Raw genomic sequence first — 25,538 nt, 5'->3', positions numbered from 1 at the left:
CCCTCCCCCTTTTTCCCCTTAAAATTCCCTTCCCTCTCCACTCTGGTCACTGTCCCCTTGGTCTCTATTTCAGTGTCTTTGATTTTTTTTTTCTGCTTGCTTGTTTGTTTTGTTATTTAGCTTCCTGTTAAAGGTGAGATCATATGGTATTTGTCTTTTTTTTTCAAATGTGCCATTATATTTAAGTCAACCGTCTTGTCTTAAATTTAAAAAATAAAAAAGAGATATCTCGCCCTGTACCCAAATTTAAAATCTTTCCAGGGTGAAGTGTCTGGTGGATGAGGCTTACCCACACACGCCACCCATTACGCCTTCCAAAAGTTCTTTGTGCCAAGCATTACTCTGAGAACACACCCAACCAGCCTAAGAGAAGATTTGTGGCCGAAAATAAATACACGCACAGTGTATATATTGTAAGTACCAATGTTTTTAAGTGTGAGGCCTTAGGGTTTGTGGGAATTTAACATCTTTTTGATTAAAAATACCAACATTTCCATTTTAACTTGAAAGCTGGGAAACGTTATTCTATTTTGCTAATTATTTTTTCCATGAGGGAATTTGTTACTAAGGACAGGGATATTTTTATACAGCTGGCAATAAATACCATTAACTCCTTCAACAACCAGAAGCCTATTGCTTTTGGAATTCAAGTTTGGGAGGAAATGTCTTGGGAGGAAAAAGCGAAACCTTATTGAAAATATTTGTATAGGTGCCTCTCAAATGCTTATGTATGAATCTCTGGGAAAAAACATAAAATATCTATTTGCTATTCTAGCAGCTGCTACGAATTTGCTCACTGGTCGACAGTATCAGATCACTGTTGACACGTATGCCCGAGCAGTCGCAGGTGGGCCCCAAGACAGGACACCTGGAGTCTGAGTGTCTGTGGTAGGAAAGTCCTTTCTGTCACAATGGGAGGAACCGCACAGGTGTTGTGGCCCCTGGAGCAGGGGCTCAGCCTTTCTACCCCTCAGAGCCTCAGTGACTGAGGGGCGGGGAGTGGGCCTCCTGGCATTATGGTTCCCGTTCGAAGTGGGGGGCCTGCTGTAGCTCAGTGCTTGACCCACTGGACAACTGTTGAATAAATAAAGAATGTAAAATGAGATAAAAACGGGGCACGAGGATGACTCCAAGAGCGCATCAGCAGGCAGAAAATGTGACAATACAACAAGGCACGTGTGCTGTGCTCCTGGCTGTTGGGTCCCTGGGTGAGGAGTTCCAGAGGAAGGAAAAGGAGGGAGGAAGAGGGGGAGGGGCGATGCCTCTCAGGGAGCACAGTTTAAAAAGGACATTTACATTTACCATCGATAAGCTAATAATAAGAATTAGTTTAAAAGTTTACAAGACTTTAAAGATGACATGAAGTTTCATTTCATCAAAAGAAGCCATGTGTTTGAAGAACTTTAAATACTGCAATAGCTCACTACTCCTACTATTTTTGCAGGTTGGATGAAAGTGGTAATTATAACTATACCAAAAAACAATATATCCTCATGTTCCCTCACTGTATAAAAATTAAAAAATAATAGATTACATTGGCACAATTCCTTAAGAAATACAAAAGTATCCTTGGAAGCAACTACCGTCCACACGGCCAGTTCCTGCCAGTTTAATTAGCATCCCTAAGTGTGGTTATCCAACTCTACCCTCCTCTGTATTATTTACACTGCCCCGTTATCTCCCCCTGTAAAGCTGCAAAACTTTCCTTCCCAACTAAATACACATTTCCAATGATTTGTAAGACTCCAAGGACTCCCTGTCAGTATGCCTTGTTTTTATGAAAATGTATCTCCAATCTGACCATTGCTGCCTTGCACTGGGTATTGAGGGGGGCGGGCAGAAACTATAATCGGGACTCTCACGTTTCAGATTTCTTCTTGTTGCCTTTGCTAAGCAGAAATAAAGGTTTTATATTGACCCTAATGGCTTTGACAAGCATTAATTTTTACATTAGCCTACTGTCTGATCTTTGAAGTAGGGGTCCCTGGAGTTTTGAGCAAAGAAAACACCTCTTTCGTGAGAGCTGTCATCATGTCAAGGCAGTGAAAGACCCCTTACGGCAGAAGGACAGCGTGGTAGGAGAAGGAACACAAGCCTTCAAGTGACACACACGTGGCATTCAGCATCTCTCAGCACGTGTGAAGCCTGCTGCTGAAGTGCTGTGTGTCTAGTCACATACACCTCCTTTTCCCATGAAGGGTCTAAAAGGAGCGTCCACATATGACCACATGACTTGGAAAGAAAAGCAGACGCCCTGGCTGGGGTGGGCCAGCTGGGTGGAGCATCACCCTGCAGACCAAAAGGTCAGAGGTTCGAGTCCCCACCAGGGCCCATATCTAGGTTTCAGGCTCAGCCTCAGTCAGGGCACATACAAGAAGGCAGCCACTCCATGTTTCCCTTCCACATCTCTCTCCCCCCACCCTGTTCCTCTCTGTTTCTATCTCTTTCTCTCTCTCTCAAAGCAATGAAAAAGGACAAGAAGGCACCAGTTGATGTTTCTCTTTCACATTTCTCTTTCTCTCAGCAATGAAAAGAAAAAAAATATCCTCAGGTGAGGATAAGAGAAGAAGAGTAGGGAGAGGGGCAGCCAGGGAAGAGTGAGCGCACCTACCTGTTGCCTTGCTCTGCTCCAAACAGTTCTCGTACACGCTGCTGCACTTGGAGTTCCCGGGCTGTGCAGACAACAAATCGTGAAACATTTACAAATACAGCATATGTTCCTAAACTTCAAAAAACAAACACAACTCTAATAACACTCCCAGCAGAATACAGCAGACAACTTCACTTTCTGATACAGGGAGTGTCTGGTGGTGGTAAAAAACCGAAAGGGAAAGCGAGGTGTGGGTGGGGAAGGGCAGACTCCTTCCAACAGCGCATTGTTTTGGAGCTGCAGAGGTCGGGCTGGAGGTTGTCAAGGCTGCCGCTGTGGGGCTCGTGTCCTGAGGGACACTGCTTCTGTTGGGAGGTCACATTCCAGGACCAATCCAAGCCTCAGCAAGAAAGGGCGACTTCCAGGACACTTATATAAACACTGGCCATTTAGCAAACCTCTTTCTAACCGTGAAGTGGCAGATTGGAGCCCTGCTCTGCTGAGGTTTGTGCCAGGCTCACTTTTCATACTTAAAAATCTCATGCTCTTTTCAGTAATGGAATGGGATCCACTGATGCTTTCAAGAAGAAGTGTCTTTGCTTTAGAGTGATTAATCTGACAGTTTTGTGCAGGACATCTGGGGGAGTGAAATTAGACATAAGGAAGGGGCTTTCAGAATCATCTGGGCAAGTAAGGACCAGAACTTAGAAAGAAGCAATAGGAATGCAAAAGGTTGGATATATTCAAAAGACATTTTCAGAATAGAAGCCTAGGTCTGGAGGATTGTTGATATGGTGCTCAAAGTGTGAGAAACACAAACGATTGTATAGATTACAGAAAGAGCAGCAATGCTGTTATTTAACCTGAGTGAATCAGTAGAGAAATCTGGTTTGGAGTCCAGGAGAAAACGCTCAGTTCAATTCTGACATAAACAAGCAACGTAATGTTTGTGGCGTGACAGCTGGAGAGAGGGGAAGTAGCTGGAAACCGAGAAGCTGCAGGAGAACACACATAGGTTTCAGGCCTCAGGAGAAGTCAGGGCCAAGGGCAGGGCACTGGAGCTTGCTTTCTTGTTGGTAAAGCAGGGGCTTGGATTTTCAGAAGAGGGGATGGATGCAAGAATACAAGATACAAAAAGAAAAGATGCAACTTACTTTGAAATGCATCAAAATAAGATGGACTGACATGATAGATGGCTACATAGGATAACATAGCAATTATAGTAAAATGTTAATTGTAGAATCTAGATGGTGAGTATAGGAGTGTTCACTGTAGAGGTTTTTCTACTTTTCTGTGTGTTTGACAATTTTCACAATAAAATTTGGAAAACATTACAAAAAAAGAAAAACTGCAACTCGAGATGCAAGATCAGTATCATACAATGAACACATTTTAGAGGCTAACAGGAGAAGTCTAAAAAAAGGAAGAAGAAGAAGAAGCCAACAGGTATCAAATGCTGGAGACAGATTCAGAATATTGAAGACGGAAACATATTTAGCAATTAAACCACTGGCGAGCACTGTAAAAGTAATTTCTATCAAGTTGTCGACTAGAGTTCAGATCTTAAAAGTGCAATATAGATTTGAACACAGAAGTAAAAACAAAGTATTTTTTCTAGAAGTTTATGGGTAGAAGACAGATGAGGAGGTGGGGCATTACTAGCTGGGTTGGAGGAGTCCAATCATCTGCAAACAGAAGAGAAAGAACTGGTGGACAAAGGGAGAACGAGGATTGATACAAAGGTTGATGGACAGAACAAGAGCACAGAACTGGTAGGAAGGGATGGGATTAGGAGCTCAGGGGAAAGATTCGCTGTGGAGACAGTAACTAAGGAAGGGAAGCAAAGGGAACACAAAAAGACTCGGAGGTGGGAAGCGTGAAGTTGAGTATAACATGTTGGACTGCCCTGTGGTTCCCAGTGAACTGCGAAGTGAGGTCAGCTGCGGGGACTAAGGCTGGGGAATTAGGAGTCAAAATGATCTACTCCAGGCTTCATCAATGATTCACCCTCTGGCTCTGTACTGAGGAAGATGATATTTTCTCTAAAATAGCATTTGGAAACCCTCAAATTAAGCTCTCTAATGATACAGACAGAATCCCATTGCTAGTTCCAATAATAATAAAACATTCGCTTACCAAATAGCACAATTTTTCACATCGTATTGGGCAGTAAGCCATTTGTTCTGTGGCTTGAACTTTGATCCGCACATCTGAAATGCCACCCACAGGTGGCTGCTTTCCTGGTATTTCATTGTAATACTCGTGATCTTCTCCCTCCTCTGCGTGGTCGTCAACATGCACCTCCTCACTGTAAGGGAAAAAAAGAACCCCCAAGAGGCTGGGCGGGAATTCAAATGCTATAGGGGATGCAGAGGGATCAGAACCATGCAAATCATCTTGAAAAACTTTGCATTCATGTTGTAAATTTACAGATGTGCTTAAGTAATGTCGAACATCTGGGTGGAAGCAACCAGATGACTGAGTTGTTTAGATTTCTGCAGACAATTAAAGTGGGGTAAGCCAACCAAAATGCCAAGGGTGATGCTTTTGTGTCTTTCCCCCCTCCAGTAATTAAAAAATATATATACGTATGTATGAACTCCTTGAGTGTAAGGCACTTTGTCAATTGGTTATAAAAATGCTCAGTTTTCCTGGGTAGCTGCAGCATGCTTTGTACCATTCTATAAATGCTTTGCTTAAAGAAAATGTAGATATTAGGCAGAGGACATGGTCCAGTTTTCTAAACCAAGATGGAAAAAAATTAAAGCGCTATGGCCAGCTATCTCATCTGCACAGATCTAGAAGAGAATACAGGATTCAGACATAAAGAAATACTACAACCACATGTGGCAAGAGGATAGATTTATGTAAATATGCCTTGTCTTTAAAATTGAAACAGGGCAGAAAAATAAATGTACTTGTCTTCCAAACCAGAATTAGTAAAAGTTTCTTATGGAAAGGAACAAGTCCTTTTAGACTGAACTGACTCGGCGACGACACGTGCGTTTTGCTGGGTTCCTTACATGCCTACGAAGGGGCAGCACTGAGAGGGGAGCGCTGCCCGGGGGGCGAGTCAACGACTCGTCCTCCCGGTAACCACCTCTCCTGTGCTACACTGACCACCCCATAAAGGGCACCTCCACACAAAGTGACAAATTACTGAGAGAAATGTATGTAAAAGTGCCCAAGAGTTCCATTTCTCAGGTGTGCTTTCTGTTAGCCGGGGGCCTCACTGCACCCACTGGCCTGAAAGCATCCGGCTCTCACCACTGCCTGTCTGTGCCTCAGAACAACTGGGACCTTGGGCCGCACTGGGGCTGATCTGTCCACGCTGCAAACCAACAGACTAACAGAAATTCTTGCAATAGACTCTTTATTTTGCTCTTTATCCTTGACTTTTTTTTTTTACTGATATGCTAGGGATGTGGGGTTAAAACAAATCTGAGAAATTTATTGATATTTACTACTTTATGATACTATTTAATCAATTCATGTCCTGTATACCATCAGAGAAACACGGCTGATCCCCTCTCACTTTTAGTGTCTCCTTTAAATTTGTTATGGATCAAGAGGAACTATCTGGACAAATAGGAATGGAACAAAAATATAAAATGTTATGACTAGTTTGTACTAAAGCTGCCTATTTATAAGAAAAAAATGCTCATTTCATTAGTCAACTTTAAAATTAAATACCGTATTAATTTTAAAGTTAAACAAGATATAGTAAGTCAACTAATTATAGAACTCTTGGCTGACCTTTCACAAGAAGCACTCAAAGAAGGATTTTTCAAATATTGTTTAAACCGGAGCTCAAAAGCCTGCCCTATGGTGCTTATGACGTCCTGGGCCGTCCCGCTGTGGCACTCCAGTATGTGGCAGGCTGCAGAAGGGCACACGAGAAAAGTACAACAGGTTTTTAGTAAGAGCAGGTTATAGAAAACCAAAATCCTTCCAAGGCACGAACTGGTAGTTGAAGAAAAGAGTGAGGTTTACAAGCTCTACTCACTCAGCAATGAAATGACATAATAATACTTCCCATTTCACATGCATCAAAGAGAAGACATTCAGATTTTATATCTAAATATCTCAAAACACAAATTTTGCTCCCACAGCAGGTATTTTGGGCCCACATTTTTATAAAAGTAGGACAATTTTGACTAATACTCAAGTTCAGTGTTAGCTCTCAAATTCAATACAAGAAATGCTTCGAACGGCAACCTTCAGGGAAGATTAGGTTTTCAGTCTGGTCCTTACACAGTATGCTGCAGAAGATTTCCACACCTCCCCGCCCCTCTCCCCACAAAGGGGTATGACCTACTAGTGAACGGGGGCTTTAGAAGACCCCCTCCTCTAGCCGCCCCTTTGCCCTCTTGTCCCCAGCAGTGACGCTCTGGTAAATCCCCATCCTTGAAACCCCAGGAATATGTCTCCAATAGCATCAAAATCAAGATTTTCTGAAGCTGACATTACCAGAGGATACCACAATTTTATTAGACACTTCCTCTGAGAAGCGGTTACTGGGAAGGGCTAGTTTTCACAAGCAAATGAGAGAAATAAATCGTGAAGGGGGTGGCTGACAGAATATCACAAACAAATTAGCAAATCTGCTGCCGTATGTAAAACTAACTGGGAGCTTGTGTTTGGGAACTGTAAGATCCTCTCTCCACCATCAGGAATATTGTTCTTGCCTTGACTCGAGTGTGGGAGTATGTGCCGTGCTTAGGGCCTTGCAATATGAAGGCTTAGTTGAATCTGAGGTTTCATAACAATGACTTAGCGTCCTGAGGATGACTTCAAGATAGAAGCAATGTCTCATGAGAAATGTTAAAAATATATATATAGGTTTGCATAACCTGAGCAATTGAGGGATGAGGAAGAGCTTAATAGTGGTCAAATACATATAAGAATGTTGTAAAAACTGTCCGCCATTCTCTGAGAATAGGAAAGTGAGTACATGGGAAACCAGATTAGATACTGGGGAAGCATCGTGGGTCTTGGGGACCCTAATGCCAATACTGGGACACAATACTAAACCTGACTTTACAAAATAATTTAACTGTGTTGAATTGGAAATTTAATTTTATGCTTTGCATTGTCTTGGAAAGAATTTTGTATCTATCAGAAGTCAGAGCCGATTCATTCACACCTGATGGCGCCTGCAGAGCCTGTAACAGCAGGTTACAGTAGTCTTATGTTGATAATCACACTGGGAAATATCAGATAAGGCCCTAAGTGGTGTGGTTTAGAGGGCTGGGCATTGCCCAACAAACCAAAGGTTCGCCAGTTTTGATTCATGGGCCGGGCACATGCCTGGGTTGTGGGGCCAGGTCCCCAGTTGAGGGCATGCAAGAGGCAACCAATTGATGTGTCTTTCCCTCTCTTTCTCTCTCCTTTATTCTCTAAAAACAAATGAAGATTTTTTTAAAAAATCAAATAATTGTCCTTTCAGGTTAGCTTGATGTCGATTTATAGGAGTTATGCCTTTGAACACTTTTGGGAGGGACGGGGGCAGGGTGCTATTACCAAATCCAACAACACTGAGGTGTGAAACTCCCAGAGCTATTGATCGTTTCTTATAAACTTGTCCATTTAAAGAAGCAACTTGGACCCTAAAGTAGACTCGGAGCTAATTAGTTTTGAAAACCCAATTGGGAATATATAGATATTCCCTTCTTTAGTATGGCCTTCTTTAGTCTGACATTTTATATAGCCCTTCTTTCCCTCTACAGTAGCTTCACCTAGTGACCGGTACATATGTGTTCTAAATTTGTTTTGAAAAGATATGTATGATTTGATCGAGTAAGTACTGATTTCCCTGAGTCACATCCATGACTCTGCTGTGGGACACTGTCCTCGGTTGTATGACAATAAGGCCTGCAGTGAACCCCCACTGTGAGGCGTGTGCTTCCGGCACTGACCGGAACAGATGGCTGCATGGGCGGTTTGTGGGAATGGTCTCCTCCCTCCGGGTCAGGCCGCATATCCGCAGATGTACAAAGTGCCCTTAGAGATGCAGCCTCCAGTTGAGCCAAAAAAAGTAGTGGTATATTATGATTTTTTTAAGTAATTCACTTGGATTATTTTGTTTTTCATTTCATGAATTCCTGATCCAATTGGAAAAAAAAGACCAGAAATTATATCAAAATGGACATAAACATTTTTGTAACTTTGTTTTTTCTCAGGATCAAGGGGATGTCTAGACATAAGCACGGGGAAGATGATGAGAGAGGCAGAAAATTCAAACACAAATGAATGGACAGATGGATGGGAGGGAGGGAGGGAGGGAGGGAGGCTAAGTGTGCCTCCCAAGAGAGGGAGGAGAGAACAAGGATGTTTAAAAGAACTCTGTGAAAAGGTTCAGATCTAAGTTCAGGTTCCAGTGATACCACAATCTGTGTGACCCCAAACAGGTTGCTCTACAGCAAGGTCCTCACCTGCTGAGACAGGGCACTGCATGATCTTTGAAGTGCCTTGTTGTTTTATAGAAATCCTACCCTTCCTCTGTCACAGGACCTCAAACCCGCTGAGGAGCAGGGCAGGCTGGGCTCACAGGAATGAATGAATCAGCTAAGCCCACAGCCATGCGCTACCACTCCTCATACACTTCTAATAGGTTTTATTTCCCTCCATTTTTATGATTCTGATACTTGAGGTTTAGGTCTTGTACCTGGATGATGCCTGCAATATAATTTCCTGCTTTGTTTTGGATAACCTTGCTACTGCCATATTACTTTTTTGAGAAGACTAAAGGGAAAGAAAAACAAGTGATGCCCGTCTCCACGACACTGGACGAAAGGCTGGCCCTATGCAGATGCTCTGTGCAGCCTCCCCACCTGCAGAGGGCGCTGCTCTGTGACGCAGCCTTGGTTTTTTTTTTTTAAGGTGGTCATGGGCCAGAATAGGACAGACTCTAAATCACATTTAGGTATGCCCGTTTTCTTAGCACATCTCCAAAAACTCAGATAAGCAGCCAGTTTGGCCAAGAATTGTCCAACCTTCAGCTAATGGAAAGGAAGAAAGACAAGTATATAAAAAGTCCCAATTCCCAAAAGAATGTGACTTTCTAGTAGTGATACAGTAACTGCATTGGGAGCCTGATCTTTGACCTCCACGTCTAGAATCGGATGCCCCTCTGGGTTCTTTTCACTCATCCTCGCAGCCAGGCAGACCCACACTTAAACCCTTGGGTATCAGGCACTCCGTATACTAAGTAGGATTTAAGAGAACCTTAGATTCAAATTCTTCCATCTTTTACACTTGGTTTCCTAATGAGAGTCATGAACAAGAGGTGGACACTATTCCTAGAGGATAACAGGCTCTTCTTTACTGTTATATTTGCTTTTTAAATTTTTTAAAAAGGTTTTATTTATTTTATTTTAAACAGAGGGAAGGGAGGGAGAGAAACATGGTGGAGTGGCCACCTCTTACACACCCCCTACTGGGAACCTGGCCCACAACCCATGCACATGCTCTGACTGGGAATTGAAGTGGTGACCCTTTGGTTCACAGGCCAGTGCTCAATCCACTGAGCCACAGCAGCCAGGGCTGTTTTTTAACAGACTTTTTAAAAAAAAATTTTGTTTCTGGTATTGTTGTTGCTATTACTAGAAAACAATTCAAAAGTGCAGTTCCTCAAGTTAAGCACCAGATGGTGCTGTGGGACTGAAGTATGGAGTCCACCACCCCTTAAAAAGTCGGTCCACATTAATTAATGTAACCAAGGACACTGATGCATGTATTTTATAACTATAATCACAACTCTAAATGAATGGGCTAATTTAAATTGTTTTAACAATCTTTTATATTTATTTTTTAACTTTCTTCAGACACTGAGAACCATGGCCTTCCTGTATCTAGGTAGTCCAGGTAAACCAGGTCCTCTTAACAGAGTAGATTCAGAGAAAATATTTAAACCTTCCTGGACTGCTACACATTTGGAGTAAGAGGTGAAGAGATTCCCTCATTTATGGCAGTTACAGAGGCAGGCTGTATTAGTCACTAAGTAAACTCAAAACATTCTTACTGGAACTTCCCCTTTTCTACAGAAAAGACCTCTTACAAAGTGAGGAACTCACTAAAGGGTCCCAGCCAAAATGGAAAAAAGTGGCAACTGCGCTGACTTGAATGCACTAATGCTAAAAGTGAATCAAGCAAGCAGGAGACAGTGGGGACATTCAGGATTATTAGCATGAAGCCTGGTCTCCCCTGCCCATCTTCACTTCCTATCAGCCACAGCCTCCTCATCCCTGAGGTCTGGTTCTGCCAGTCCACTGGCGGCCTGCTTCCCAAGGTGACCAATGGCCTGTCAACTGATGGACTGAATGGCATTTTCCACTTTCATTCCCCTTAACTCTTTTGCTAGTATGGGACATTCTAGAGTGTCTTCTCCCAGAGAAACCTGCTCTTCCTCCTCCTTAGGTGCTCAACTCACCTCCTGGTTCCCCCCACCACCACCAATGACTACTCCTCTGGCTCCCTACTGTCTCCCCCAAGTTCTTCTTCTGCTCCCTGAAGCCCTCAGCCCTCTTCCTTCTGGGCTCCTCCTTTAGTGATCTCACTCCCCATTAGGGCTAAAAAGCTGTAGTTTTTCCAACACCCCCCCCAGAAGGCCTGATCTAATACATTTCTATTCATTCTCTCTCTCTCTCACTGCCTCTGCCTACAACCATCACCCTCTCACCCCCAGACTTCTCCTGCCTGCTAATGAATCCAAGTCACCAAGGAGATGTTATAACATCGCCCTTCTGTTTTCATGATTTTTTGTATTTATTCAAAGATTTAGAATACTCTTCCTTTTAGAAATGTGACAGTTATTCATTGAAGGAGGTTTAGATAAAAAGACCCCAAGAAGAAATTAAAATTACACAAGTCTCACTATCCACAGATAGCTACAACTCACATTTTGGCATGTGCCATTTCAGCCCCTTTTCCATGTATATCTACATCCCCAAAACTACCTGGGATCATACTACATACATTGTCTCAGAATCTGCTGTCTGCACTTAATAATACTGTGACTATTTCCCCCATGTCATTTATTCCACTAGAACACTAGCTTTAATGGTTGTGTAGTATTGTACAGTCTATGGATTTATTTAGGTACTTTGTTAGTCAGGAATACTGAATTAATTTTATTTTTCCATTACATAAATAATACATGACAATCATCTTTACTGCTTTATCTTTGTTCTTGCCCTAATTATTTCCTTAAAAGTGAAACTGCTGGCCCAAAAGTATTTACCTTTTTTTAAAGTTTTGATGCAAATTGTCAGATTGCTCTCCAAAACATTCAGCTCACACTCCCACCAGAAGTGTTCAGGAGTCCTATACCACAGTTCACCTTTATCCATGTCTGAGATTTGATGATGAAATATGGTATCTAATTATACTTTGTGTTTCTTTGAATGTGGTAAGGTTAAACTTAAAAACAAACAAACAAACAAAAAAAACCTAAATACTTCTTGGTGCTTTGTCATGCTCTTTTGTAAACTGTGCTCAGGGCCTGGAGTTGGCCCAGGTGCTAACTGGCTGGGCGCGCTTCGGAGAGCCAGCGCATTGTTCGCAACTCCAGCATTTGCATCTATAAAAAGGAACGGTATCCATACCTACCCTCCGGGGCTGCTGTGAAGATGAAGTGAGACAATGCAGACAAAATACTCTTGGCGTATAAGAGCATACAATAAGTGGTAGCTATTTCTTTTTTTGATGGGGGTGGGGGGCTAGATTTCTATAGGGTTTTTTGTCTTTCCTATTTGTAAAAATCTCTGTTCCAAATCACACAAGATAATAATAGCTACCATTCACTCAATACTTACTATAGGCCCGACACTGAGCTATGTGTACTGCATACAGTACCTCATTAAATCCTCAGGACTGATTTCTATTTCACCAACCTTGTATCTCAACAGTTCCCAAGTACTGTTAGGTTACAAATTTATCCAAAAGGTCCCTTCCTCCCCCAAGGCAGTTTAGAACTAGGAGGTATACTCTGAACTGGACTCTGTAATTCCAGGCTGCTTCTCTGCCCAATTTCACTTTTACAGATACAAATGCCAGAAAATGATCACTTTACAATTGCAATGGAATGACCAAAGCCAGAATAATTTTTATGAAGTTCAGAATCTGCAAAGGTTCCCAACGACCATGTGACCAGCATTCAAAACCCTGCACAGTCTGTTTCCGGCCTATCCGGCCAACCACAGCTCCCCTACTTCTAACCCCTCCCTTCTGTGCAACCCCACCCTTACACACACGTGCACACACACAGCACAGGCACACGTGCACATGCACATCGTCCAAACACAGCCTGGCGCTCTCGTCACACGGCTCTGTGACCTGTGTCTTCCTTCATGTCTCCCGCACGTGGCGCCAGCTGAGTTCCACGCACTGCTCTCGGGCTCTCCATTCCCATGCACGTCCCACGGGTTACGTTTCTCTCTGCCACTGAATGATGAGCCGACAGTGGCCACCAGGAATTATTTTTCTTGCACAGTGATTAGCTCAGTTTCTTATATACTAGTACATAATTAATTGTTTGTAAACTTGAAAGCTGTGTCAGTGCCTCTGTGCAGAAATTCAAGTACTCAGAGGTACGGGTAAGGGGAAAGGATTTAAACCTAGAGAGGTGTACAAGCAGGGGTATGTTGAGAATAGAGTGGCTACTCACAGAAGTTTTAATAGACAAGATAAGAAAAGGGTCAAGGGGCAGGAAAAGGGTCAACAAGTGATAGGGAGGTATGACCTTTTTAATCCAAGAAAATTACACTCTGCCTTTAAGTCCTCTGTCTAGTAATAGACCTGTTTCCTTACAGAAGAAAGATGAGAGGAGGGAGGAAAGAACTGATGCTTTCTGCGTTCTCTCGTTCTCTCGGTTACTCCTTCCAACGCCACCAGCGAGGAGTTACTGTCACTCCCACTTAAAGAAACTGGGGTTCCAGGATGGGAAACAACTTGACAAAGGTTGTATGGTGAGATGCTGGAAGAATTAGGATTCCTACCAGTCTGTCTGGCTCCAACATCTTTCTTATTTTCTCTTTGGTCTGAGGCTAGAGAGAGAAAGAAAAAACCCTGAAACCTATCTCAACTTTTTGAGAGTTAGTGTCTCTTAAATCCCATCCCTAAACTCAGTCCATAGTTTTCATAAATGTCTTCTCAGAACCCCTGTGCCAGGGTCCCTGTGGGTCCCATTTAAGCAGCTTAGCTCTGAAGAATTACTCAAACACCAACACATGACCTTTCAAAGTGAATGAGCTACATCATTTGCTCTGCTTCTCCTGTTTCACTTAAGGGGATATTTGCAAGTATGTAGATCCTCTTTGGCCATTACCCTCAGCCACCTGCCTTAACTTTGAACTTCTCACCACCATTTAACAAAGGGCAGTGACACGCCCATCAGTCAGTGACTGATGGCAGAGTTACTGAACATCTAGATTTCCTGATTTGTTCTTCTTTTCCCCTTGTCCTTTCCGGGATAAGATAAAAGACTTTGTTGTTCGGAGGCCTTCCTAAAAATAGTATGCAGTTATTCTCCAGGGAGGCTCAGGCTTATTTAAAAGAGGTTGCTCTTTTCTGGTACCCTTTGTTCCAGCCCCACACCCCTGCCCCCCCTTCAGTAGTTCCTGTCTGACCATAACCTGTTCTTAAGAGTGAGTCAGTTTCAGTGAAGCATTGCCTAGTATCCACCACCTGCTCTTTCCTCTCCATCTTGTCAGGGCCATGATCTTTTGGCAAGCATTTACTGGGCACCTAGTATGTGCCAGGTTCTGTGTGAGCAGCTGGCCCTCATAATTTGATTTCCGACCATCACAACAGTTCCTGCTGTTGGATCTCCCAACCTTAAGGCTTGCTTCTCTCTGAATCCATCTCCTGCTTTGTGAACGGCATGCTCCACCTATTTGCCCACTGGATTATGTGCCCTCTAAATGCCTTTCGGACTCTTTTTCTCCATATACAATCTGTATTCTACTATGTTCCATTCATTTGCTCCCCAGCATGCCATATACATTTCAACCTCAACCTCTGTGTCTTAGTTTTTTGAATTTCCAAATTCCACTCCATATATACTTAATAAATGTCCCGGGGCAAACTTTGTTCCTGGGATGGCAGAGAACGCTGCCCAGCTAACAGGTTCTAGTTAAAGAGAAGTGTCCTAACACTCATCCCTAAGAGAGTCCGAATGACGCAGAATTAGGGACAAGAAGCAGTAATAACCATGTCTGCACAGAGGAGTCCCCTGACCTAAGGAACTTATGGTTCTTGACCCAAAGTGCTGCTAGGAGATGAGCTTCTTGGGCGACCTTGCTAAATCCTGAGATGAGAAATCCAACCACCTCACTCTCCCATTCATTCAGCCATTCAACGGGATAGTTATTGGGTACCACCTATGTGCTTAGCGCTGTGATGAGAGCCTGAGGAAAAAATAGTGAAAGAGGCAAACAGTTCCCACATTCCTGGAGCCTTTAATGAGTAAACACATCAATAAGTGAGTAGATAAAATAAAAATGTGGGAAAAGTGCTAACAAAATGAAAAATAAAGGGTTATGATGCAGCAGAGTGGGATATGGAAACTGGAAATAGGAGGTGCTCTCAACCTAAGATGTTTCCCTGGAGAAGACATTCAGACTGAGATCAAAACGACGAGGAGCCAACACTCTAAGTGATGTGCCAGGCTCTTGCAAGTACATAAGCCACACATACACACACACACACACACACACACACACTGAGGCCCATGCAGGCCAAGTACATAAGACACACACACACACACACACACACACACACACACTGAGGCCCATACAGGCCAAGTGCATAAGCCACACACACACACACACACACACACACACACACACACTCTGAGGCCCATGCAGGCCAATAACCCCACAAGCTTGAGTCTCATCAGTAATTCATTTGTCCACTGAAGATGTCTGGCCCTTCCTGTCAGAGCCAAAACAGCTTTCCTTTTGATTAAACAAACAGATAAGACTTTGGTTTATGAGTCTCTCAAGTGATTGGGATTTAAACCCCACCTGTGTATTTTTTCCACTGTGCTCTGCGATTTATTTCCATTTCAAGTTTACATAATATTTCCAGAACCCAATACAGCACTCTGGTGATCCTTATCACTCTGTATATTGAAAATAACTGTTAATTTTTAAAGTTGGTATATATCAGCTCTCAAGAAAATCTAGAAGTTGCTTTCCATACCTCGTTGATTAACTGGATCTTTAGCTACGTAGGCAACATAGTCTGTAGTATCCTACAAAAAAGGGAAAACGATTGCATTTAAAATGAATGGATGGTACTTTCGAAAGATAAGAGTACATTTGACATGATACTGAGGCAAGTGAGGCAAGGACTTAAATACTAATGTTAAGAGAAAAGAACAGCATCTTAGGAGGAAGCATAAACAAATATACACTATATACTTCAGTACTTGTGGGGTCCATGTTCTCTGCCCCTTGAGTAGAGAATCTGAAGGTTAAAGACTAGAGGCAGACTGTGTCCTTAAGATTAAAAGAGAACTTCTCTTAAAAGGAAGTGGGAAATATGTTAGGGCATTTGTGCTTTAAAAACGGTTGGGGACTGGGGTCCTCTCCTGTGTTGAAAGGTGAAGCAGCAGGGTTTATGCCGTCACGAAGGTTCATAAACAAGGACGTGGGGTCACAATGTCCCAGCTGTCCAAGTAGATCCTCATACATCAAAAAAATAAAGAAAAACGTTCGCTTTTGTGGTGATTAGCTTGCTCGGATACAGTGCAAGTTAACTTAAGGAACAATAAAGCAAAAATATGAGCATTTATTTGATCAAGATAAAGAAAAGCCATTTTTGAAAAAGAAAACCCATTAAAACCTAAAGAATTAAAAAAAAAAAAAAAAAAGACGTGCCCTGGCTGGTGTGACTCAGTGTGGACTGAACGCTGGCCTGTGAATCAAAAGGTCACTGGTTCGATTCCCAGTCGGGGCATATGCCTGGGTTTTGGGCCAGGTCACCAGTGAGGCGTGCGAGAGGCAAACCACACATTGATGTTTCTCTCCCTTTCCCCCTTCTCTCTAAAAAATAAACAAAATATTTTTTAAATGTTTTTTTTAAAAAAGATGTGTTGCTAACTTTGGAAAAACTAACAAATAAAAAGCCCCTTGGTAACTCTAAATTGTACTGAAAAGAGTAAGCTGATGGATGAATGATAAGATTTTAATAATTAAAGATGCTTTTTCTTATCTCGGTTCTCAGGGAAAAAACACACACTGCCATTTAGAGATTAGAAGTATAATTCCCCAGAGGGAAGACACAATCTACTGGCAGGAAATAGCAGCCCATGTCTGTGACGCCGTCAAGGACAGTCACTCAATAATCCACAACGAACCACACAGGAACAGGGTCTCAGGATCAGCAGAACTTATTGAACAAATAACACACATTTAAGGGAATTTCTTTCATGCAAAATGATAAAAAAAAAACTAGAAATATCTTGTATATAAGTAAGTTCATATCTATAGGCTTTGTTTTATGTTAATTTAGAAGGAAAGCCACAATCCCTGGGGACCTGGCTGCTGTTTTTAAAGTTACAGGGGTGGGGTGATGCCTACAATATTGTCTGGTGTATTAGATGCCAGGAAAGAGGCCATGGGACCTCTCCAGACCTTTGTTTCCACATCTTCAAAAGAGTGCCCAACAGTCTTACAGTTCTAAAATTCTGTCCTTGTAAATATCTCGGAGAGTTTAAAGAATGTTAACAGTAAAGCACAAATAGTGGGGGAAACTCTATGAAAATGCATTTAATATGGTCATACTCATTAATGCATTTTGAAATGGATAAAGTATATGTAGATACAGAAGCATTACCAAGAACTGCCTTCAGGGCTGATAGAAGGAAGAGAAGAGAGTAAAGATGAGGATGAACAAAGGTCATGAAAAGTAAGAAAGAATACCCAGCATTCTTTAAACTTTGGAGAAAACTGGGTAGAAAGAAGGAGGGCTCTACATTAGGCCATGGAGACTTAGCTTCTGACCCCTTGTACCCAGTTAGCTGTGGAGTTGCAAATGATCTCAGTGAGTGTCCTAAAAAAATATGGGCATGTGTTGGCAACATTGGTGATAGCTGTCCGTTGTCACTCTGTGCCAGGCAGGATCAGTTTACACCCATCATTTCACTCAATACTGGAGACACTGCAAGGCAAGAGTAAGCCTTCCTTGTTTTACAGGTGAGGACCCTGTAGCCCAGACAGGATAAATAAGCCAAGGCTACTGGACTCCAAAGCTTGGCACTCTGCCCTACTACCTCCCTGACCTGAGGGTGCAACTTCACTGGGAGACCTCTACTGCTAAGGTTGTGGTGGCCACAGTTTTGATCTCAAATCGCAGGCTGTTGCCCCAGCTGTAGGAAACACCGAAGTCCCACTCCATTCAGTACAAAAAAAACCTTCCCACAGGGGCCACAAATTCTTTACGGTTCGTTTTTGGTAGGGGCAATGCTTCGGTGGGTCGAAAGAAATACAGAACTAAAGGCACATAAAGACAGTCTCAAAATAATTCAGATTCTGGAGAACTATAATAGACATCATAGTTCAGGGTATACTTATGAGAAATGCTTATGGTAAATAAAAGGATTTGGACACCAGTCCTATATATGATGACAGTAACCCTTCAAACTTGAAAGGGGAAATTTAAGGCAAACAGCAACAATTATTTTTCACACTCCATTTATAGGCCTCATTACTTAAAGTATCTTAAAGAATGTTTTTTGTTCCTTCATGGATAACCGAACCATAATGGGTTAGAGAGAGAAAAGACAGCGCAGGCCTTTTCAGGCTGGATTCAGTCAACTCTCTCTGCTACCAAACACGTCCCTTGGTGCCACAGTGGGGCCTGAGGACAGAGCTGCAGGATCAGACTTCAGATTCAGCCCTGGGCTCGCGCTGCAGCTGCTAAGCGGCAGGCACCTTGCATGTCCCATTTGCTAGTGAATCCACAATTAGCCATTTGTGAAATCTCTTAGGGAAAAGGTGGAAATCTAAAATTTGGTTTATTTTTAAGGGGTGGCACCATGGAACTAAAATGTTCATTTGAAAATAACCATACCTAACGCTGAAAGGTGAGGAAGTAGTGAAGCCTAAAGGGAAAATTAAGTATCCATTAATAAAAGAAACAAAAACTCAATGATTTAAAATCCTTTAAAGGTCACTTTTCTCCCACAGGTTTCAAGGAAGCTCTAAAAGCAGGTGATCAGGTTTGACATGTTTAAGTACTGTGAATCACTGGTAGCCAATAGGGAGGCCAGTAATTACTGAAATGTTTTAAAGAATGAGCGATTTAAATAGTATTTAACTTCTTTTCTGTATGTATTTCACATACAAAAAAGCCAACGTCCAAGTGGAGGAACTTGCTTAAACATTAGAAGTCGGTAAAGGAAGCAATGTTTACACAGAGAAACTTCAGAACTTCATTTGCTTTTAGGATAGATTTATTTTTCCTTTAAATATTTAGCCTCGAGATCAAAATCAATCAAAACCCTGCAGTGACACTAGCTGCCAGATTTAACTTTCACTACCATTCCTTTCCTCTCTTGGGATTCTAAGATATGTGTCCCATCATTTATGGCCCCAAACTTTATTCCTCATTTGGAAGAAAGAACCAAGTGTGGTGGAGGAAAAAAATGAACTGTTAAAGTGGATTTCATTGCCTCATTTCTGAAGGACATACTCTTTAAAAGTAAGTGCAAAGAAGGTGGCAACAGACTGTAAGGACAAGGACTTCATAAATTTGCCGTGTTTTCCTGGCGTACTGATGTTCAATCATTACGAAAGTCGGACCCTGCCCTCCTCTAGCCTTCTCTATGCTCACAGGTAGAAAGATGTCACGATGTCACAGAGGAGCGAAGTCCTCCCTCTACTCCCTCAGTTTAAACAGATTTTTTGTCGGTCACAGGCTTCATAGCTTCAACACCCCTCTGCTTTTGCTCTAGTCTGGAAATGATGTGGTATCAAGTCAGGGAATGAACCTCTGCTCTGCAAAGTAGGCTTGCAGAGAGAGTGCCATTCACGGGAAATGAGCACCGCGTGGCCTCTTGGTAGAGACACACTGCTCTTCTTGGGAAAGAGAAATCGCTGTTTTCTTCCCACCTGAGTGTTACCTCCATAAGTTTCTGCAAACCTGGTAGCTCATTCTAGATTAGAATAAGTTGCCATGTATAGTAGATCAGCTTCCCCTCATATGCCAAATCCAACTGATCAGTAGCATCGGCCTGGAACTCTGTGTGGAGAATTCTGAGGAAGGACGGCAACACATGTATGACATACTTGTTTTTCCTGATTGTGATGTTATCTACGGAAGGTTCCTCAGATTATAACTCTGTAGCTATGACCACAATGGAGTATTATTATTAGCTTACCTACTACTAATCCAAATATTTTAAAAGTCAGTGACAGGACACACTTTGTCAAAACCAAATTTTTGATTACCTGCTACATGTAGCAATTCACAAACTCTAATGAGAGATTTGAAAAGGACAGGTAGTGGCTAGTACACTTTATGTGGAATTTCTTTTACCTCTTATAAAAATAACTTTTATGAATCCATACTTACAGGATCCCCTCCAGAGGCAAATGAAATAGACTGCATATGATGATTTGCAATAATCTGGAAAACATAACAAATTAAACATGTATGACTCTATAAATTAACTAGTCCTAGCTACACACAATCTAACAGTAACAGACATACGTTTCATTTTGGCTTTGACAGCATCCTTTGAAACCACTCCATCCACATTCTGTAATCATCTCACTTTGACCCTAAGATTCAGGTGGGTTTGACATGCCCATCTCATTGGCCCTCTCCTTGCAGGTGGACACATGATCCATGCCTAGCCAATCAGAAAATACTTGAATACATCAGAGCCAATCAGTATCTCTGGGGAGAAACTGACAGGGACAAAAGGAAAGGATACCTCTCTCTCTGCCATTAAAGACCATGTAAGCCCAGAATTTTAGGGAGTCTTTGGCTGACACGTGGGAAAACCTTACTGGAAAAGTGAAGTTTACCTCTGGAGAAAATCAGCTGAGAATTAAAAATAGAATAAAATCTGGTGGTAACATTGTTTCATCATATTAACCAATACAATTCTTGTCTCCCTTTATCTTTTTTCTTTTATTAATTTATCTTTATATAAATTGGTGTGGATCTTTATATAAATTAGTGGGTTTCAGTCATTTGCTATGAAAAGTATCCTGAAGAACTAACATTAAGATTTCCAATATGAAGTAAGATTATTCAAGTAAACTGCATTAACTTAGCCAAGATTATCTCTTTTACCTGATATTCTAGGATTACTTGTTTACAATACCCAAAGTATAATGACCAATTTTCAAAGATATATTTGCCATACTGTATTTGTCAAACTGTTGAAGGTTCATTGAAATACCAACTGTGCACCTATTAACTAATCTCCTCTTCACAGGTGTTTAACAGAATATACTAAAGTAGCTTAGAAAAAATGACCAGGCAATTCTACTCCTAAAAGAATGCATGCCCAACAGAACTGTGTAAATATGTGCACCAAAGGCATGCTAAAGAAAGATAATCACTGCCCTTTTCATAACAGAGCACAACTGTAAACGGTCCCAACTAGGACTGCTGTGATATTAACAATGAACTACCACATAGCAACAGTATGTTTCTTCAGCAAAAGTAGCCAGACACACAAAAAAATACAGGCTGCATGGTTTCATTTACACGAAGTTCAAAAACAGGCAAAACTGTTTTATTCTGCTTGAAGTCAGGACAGTGGTTACTTCTGGGCAAAGAAGAGATGGCAAGAGGTTTTCTGGGAAGAAATGGTGTTGCTTCATCTGGGTAGTAGTCAACACAAGTATGTTCATTTCGTGATAATCTTGACGTGCACTTTTCTCTATTTACATTTCAGTTAAATTGATTACTAAAAACAAATCAATACACACAGATCAATGTCATTCCTGTACATCAGCAACTGCCTATTAGACACTGTACTTGGAGGGTAGAGGGAGGCACATTTTACAAAAGTACCTATGTATAAATCTTAGAGGAATTGCTCAAAGACTTTTGGAAAACCTTGTCAAAGGGTGTAAATATTACCTGAACAAGTAAAAAGTAAAAAGATATATATCCCCTTTATGGATTAGAAGATAATACTGTAAAGATGTCAATTCTCCCCTAAATTAATGTGTAATTTCCATGCAATCCCAATAAAAATTCCACCAATGCCTTCAAGGAATGTTTCATGCTGTTCTAAAATTCACATGGAACAATATATGTGCAAAAAAAGCTAAAGAAAAATTTTTAAAGAACAAAAAGACTCGACTTTTTCCTTATTAGCAAAGCATATTATAAAACTAGAAATTCATTAGAATATGAAGTCTAAAAACAGACTCATATAGTCATGGATTTTTAGTCTACAGTAAATGTTGCACCAAACAGACAAAAGTATAAGTGATTAAATTGTGGAGTTGGATACATACACACACACACAAAGGGAAAATATAAATAAACCCTGTCTTCATATCATCTATATAAATGTTTGATTCATAAAAGGTTTATAAATATACCAGGAGACTGATAAAAGATTATGCTTCTGATCTTCGAGACAGGAAAAACCCATCTTAGTACACAGAAAAAGACATACAAAAAATCCCTTAAATTAAATTATATAGACTCTTTTTAAAACTTTTGTATAAGACCCCTAAACAGGACAAACAACAGTAAAGGAGAATACATTTGCAACATGTAAAACAAATGTAAGAGTTTATAAGAAATCTGTATGCATCAATAAGAAAAAAATAAACTCAAAATAAGACCAGTTAATTTTCAGAAGTAATACAAATGTTCAATAAGTATACTGAAAAATAATCTTCAAGAAGTTAAGATTATTCAAATTAAAGCAAAATACATTAAATTGATAAAACTGTCAAGTTCAGTGCAATCATGTGTGGCTAGGGTGTGGATATTCTCAAACACTATTGGCTAGAACTTAAATTTGTACAGCAAGTTTGGAAAGCAATTTGACAGTATTTACTACAACTAAAGTATGCATACCCTCTGACTCCTCCTTTCTGCTTCTAGGTATTTATTCTAGAGAAATATTGACTAACATGGACATTCATTTAGCCAGTTTATAATATTAAAAAATCACAAATTATTTTTACAGACAGGTCAACCATAGCATAGGTATACAAAGGGGATGGTATGAAAAAATACATATACTAACAAAGCTATAACTTCAAGACAACACTGAGGTGTTTGTTTTATAAGTTGAAGACAGTTACATGAGACATAATAAAAAAAAGCTAGATTTTTCAGTGAGAATTTAATATCTATGTAAATGCAAAGAAAAAGGACTTCAACAATACACACCAAACTTATAATAATGGAAAATTACCTCTTGTGAAAAGAAGTGAGACCGAGTATTTCCTCACTACGACTTTTTTAAAAGAGCACGGACAGTATATGCTTAGGTATGAATTTAACTTTTTCTAATGAGGATCCGCTCTTAACATGTTGATTTGTGGATGAGAACACCGCGGGATTTGGAAGTGTGGATTCAGAAGCCACTACCACAGACAACAGGTAGTTAAAACCCGGAGCAGACGCGATCGTGGGCGGAGGGAGGAAGGAAACGGGAAGGAGGACGATAGAGCGAGTTACAGCAAGCACCTATTTCCAGGTTTGTAGCATCATAAGCAGCACAACGGTTAAGTAGAGGGGAGACAAAGTGACGCTCTTGCTTTGCACAATCTTAAAATACGAATTCCACCGAACAAAACGTGGACCACCGAGCCCAGCTGACGCCATCCGGAGCGGCGCGCCGAGGGGGCGGTGGAGTCTGGGGGTCACGCAGACGCCCGGGGGTTGCGCACGCCGTTTGCGCACGCGCACAACCACACGGCAGCAGCGCTCCGATCTAGCTGAAAACGCCTTGCAAGATCTGATACCATGTCGGAAATGCAGCAGTTGTCCGAGTTGTATGAAGAAAGCAATGACCTGCAGATGGATGTGATGCCTGGTGAGAGTAACCCTCGGCGGATGGAGGTAGGCAGTGCGGGCCGGGCGCCATCCCAGAATCCATCCCACAACCGGGCCCGGCCACAGCTGGAGGAGGACGGCCTAATGGAGGAGGAGGGGGCCCAGCCAGTGACGGGGCCAGAGGGCGACCGAGGCCTTGCTAAGCGGCCCAGCCCCGGGGAGCAGCCAGGCCAGGCAGTGGGCCCTGACTTCGAGAGCGAGGGTGAGGAATTTGATGACTGGGAGGATGACTACAACTATCCAGAAGAGGAGCAGCTGAATGGTGCAGGCTACAGAGTATCAACGGCCCTCGAAGAAGCCAACAGTATGTTTCTGAGAACATCCAGAACAGGAGAATCAGCCCTGAATGGTGGTTTTCAGATGCATCAAGAGAAGACCCCGTTTGATCAGTTGGCTTTTATCGAAGAGCTTTTTTCACTTATGGTTGTTAATCGTCTGACTGAAGAACTGGGATGTGATGAGATTATTGATAGAGAATAGTTAAATGCAGTTGAAGAGGAGGAAACTACTTGAGGAGGGACCCAAAATTCCACTGTCTCGGGTTTATTTCAAATAGTTCTGTGCCAATTAAAAAGTTGATCTTCAAAAAAGTTTTTTTCCTGTTTAGCATAATAGACTAGGCAGTGACTGTACAGTTGCGGAAAAAGAAAAAAAAAACTGTTAAAGAAAAAGGATCTTAGGACTGTTGAAACTGGTTTTCAAGAGTATCCTGAAACACTATGGCTTTGACTTTGTTATCAATCCAGAATATTTTCTTTGCATTGGGGAAAATTCCATATATCACCATAAGGAGTGATTTTGCAAGAATAAGTCAAGACCAAGACAAATTGCTAGTACAACAGCTAATTACCGATACTAATTACAAAAGGAAAAGTAGTATGTCCAACTTAAAACACCAGATATCTTTGAGTTATTTGGACAGAAAGCCTATTGAGAAAACTTTGAAGGTTCCACTTTGTGATCTGTCCAAGCTATAGTTATCAAAGGCTAAATTTTTAGTGTATGACAAGTGAACCTTCTTAGTATTACAGAAGGGTAAGCAAACCCAGAAAGAAATATGTATCTTGTGTAACGTGTCTTAATGTGTTTCCAAGGGCATCTGAAATTGTATTTGTGCATATATCTTGATCAATAATAAAGCTACTGTGATCTGTAATTCAAGAAAATTCATTATCTTGATCATTTTTTTTAAAAGTCAGAAATGAAATCCTTATTAAACTTTCAGATTCAGATGTTAAAAATATATGTAAAAGTACAAAGAAAACAAACTATTTCTAATACTCTTATATCTTAGGGAAATTTTGTTTTAGCTCTCTGGTTTCCATTGAACTTTACAGGGAAAAAACTGGTTGAACTTCATAACAAAAGAAGTGTTAAGTGGAAATTGTCAAGTAAAAGGAATGTCCTACATTGAAAAAAGATATTATGAACAATTATGCCATCAACCTATAAAGGTTTTAAAGGTCCAGAAATTTCTGAAGTTTCTGTCTCCTTTAATTAAGCTTGTTATTGTTTATTCACCAGCATCTGAGACAATAAAATTTCTTGTTCTGTGTATTTTGTTTGGCTAATAGTATTCCATACATACTTTATATACTATTTTTATTGTATCCTGCTTTTTCAATGTATTATTGCAACCACATTATCATTTAAACTTAACCACTATAAGGTAAGGTGTTCCAGCTTCAAATACATGATTTGCAACTTAATTTTTGGAAACTAAATTTAGTAAATTCCTATAAGAGAATTTGCTAACCTGGGGAAATTAATGAGCATGTTGCTATGGTTATTTTACTAGGGATCTAAAGTTCTCTAATAATAATGTCAGAAGGCTGTGACCAGTAAAACGGAATATATCAGTAGGTCTTACGATCAGTAATAAGGTACTAGATGTTCC

General features: G+C 41.2%; 2 protein-coding genes across 3 annotated transcripts in view; one reads left to right on the top strand and one right to left on the bottom strand.

Annotated features, from left to right (window-relative positions):
• The window catches only part of SHC4 (SHC adaptor protein 4), a 104,141-nt gene that overhangs the window by 23,829 nt on the left and 54,774 nt on the right, over window positions 1-25,538 (bottom strand). For both annotated transcript variants that reach the window (XM_037156484.2, XM_053670121.1), the window contains exons 5-9: window positions 20,171-20,224; window positions 15,794-15,845; window positions 6,347-6,470; window positions 4,727-4,898; window positions 2,612-2,672 (exon numbers count right to left, since the gene is read on the bottom strand). In XM_037156484.2, coding sequence (XP_037012379.2) covers window positions 2,612-2,672; window positions 4,727-4,898; window positions 6,347-6,470; window positions 15,794-15,845; window positions 20,171-20,224 — 463 coding nt within the window. The remainder of the gene's footprint in view (window positions 1-2,611; window positions 2,673-4,726; window positions 4,899-6,346; window positions 6,471-15,793; window positions 15,846-20,170; window positions 20,225-25,538) is intronic.
• Window positions 23,473-25,198, top strand: EID1 (EP300 interacting inhibitor of differentiation 1). Its single transcript, XM_037156485.2, has one exon. It carries the CDS (start codon window positions 23,552-23,554, stop codon window positions 24,119-24,121), a length of 570 nt encoding a protein of 189 aa, XP_037012380.2. The 5' UTR covers window positions 23,473-23,551; the 3' UTR covers window positions 24,122-25,198.

This window comes from Artibeus jamaicensis, unplaced genomic scaffold, assembly GCF_021234435.1.
Source record: "Artibeus jamaicensis isolate MK-2021 breed Jamaican fruit bat unplaced genomic scaffold, CSHL_Jam_final contig_548, whole genome shotgun sequence".
Lineage (NCBI taxonomy): Eukaryota > Metazoa > Chordata > Mammalia > Chiroptera > Phyllostomidae > Artibeus > Artibeus jamaicensis.
The sequence above is the reverse complement of the archived record's forward strand: the minus strand, read 5'-3'. Positions and strand labels throughout refer to the sequence as shown.

What these genes read in the sequence shown, in the direction of transcription:
- EID1 (XM_037156485.2), top strand. Translation starts at nt 23,552, where the DNA reads ATGTCGGAAATGCAGCAGTTGTCCGAGTTGTATGAAGAAAGCAATGAC.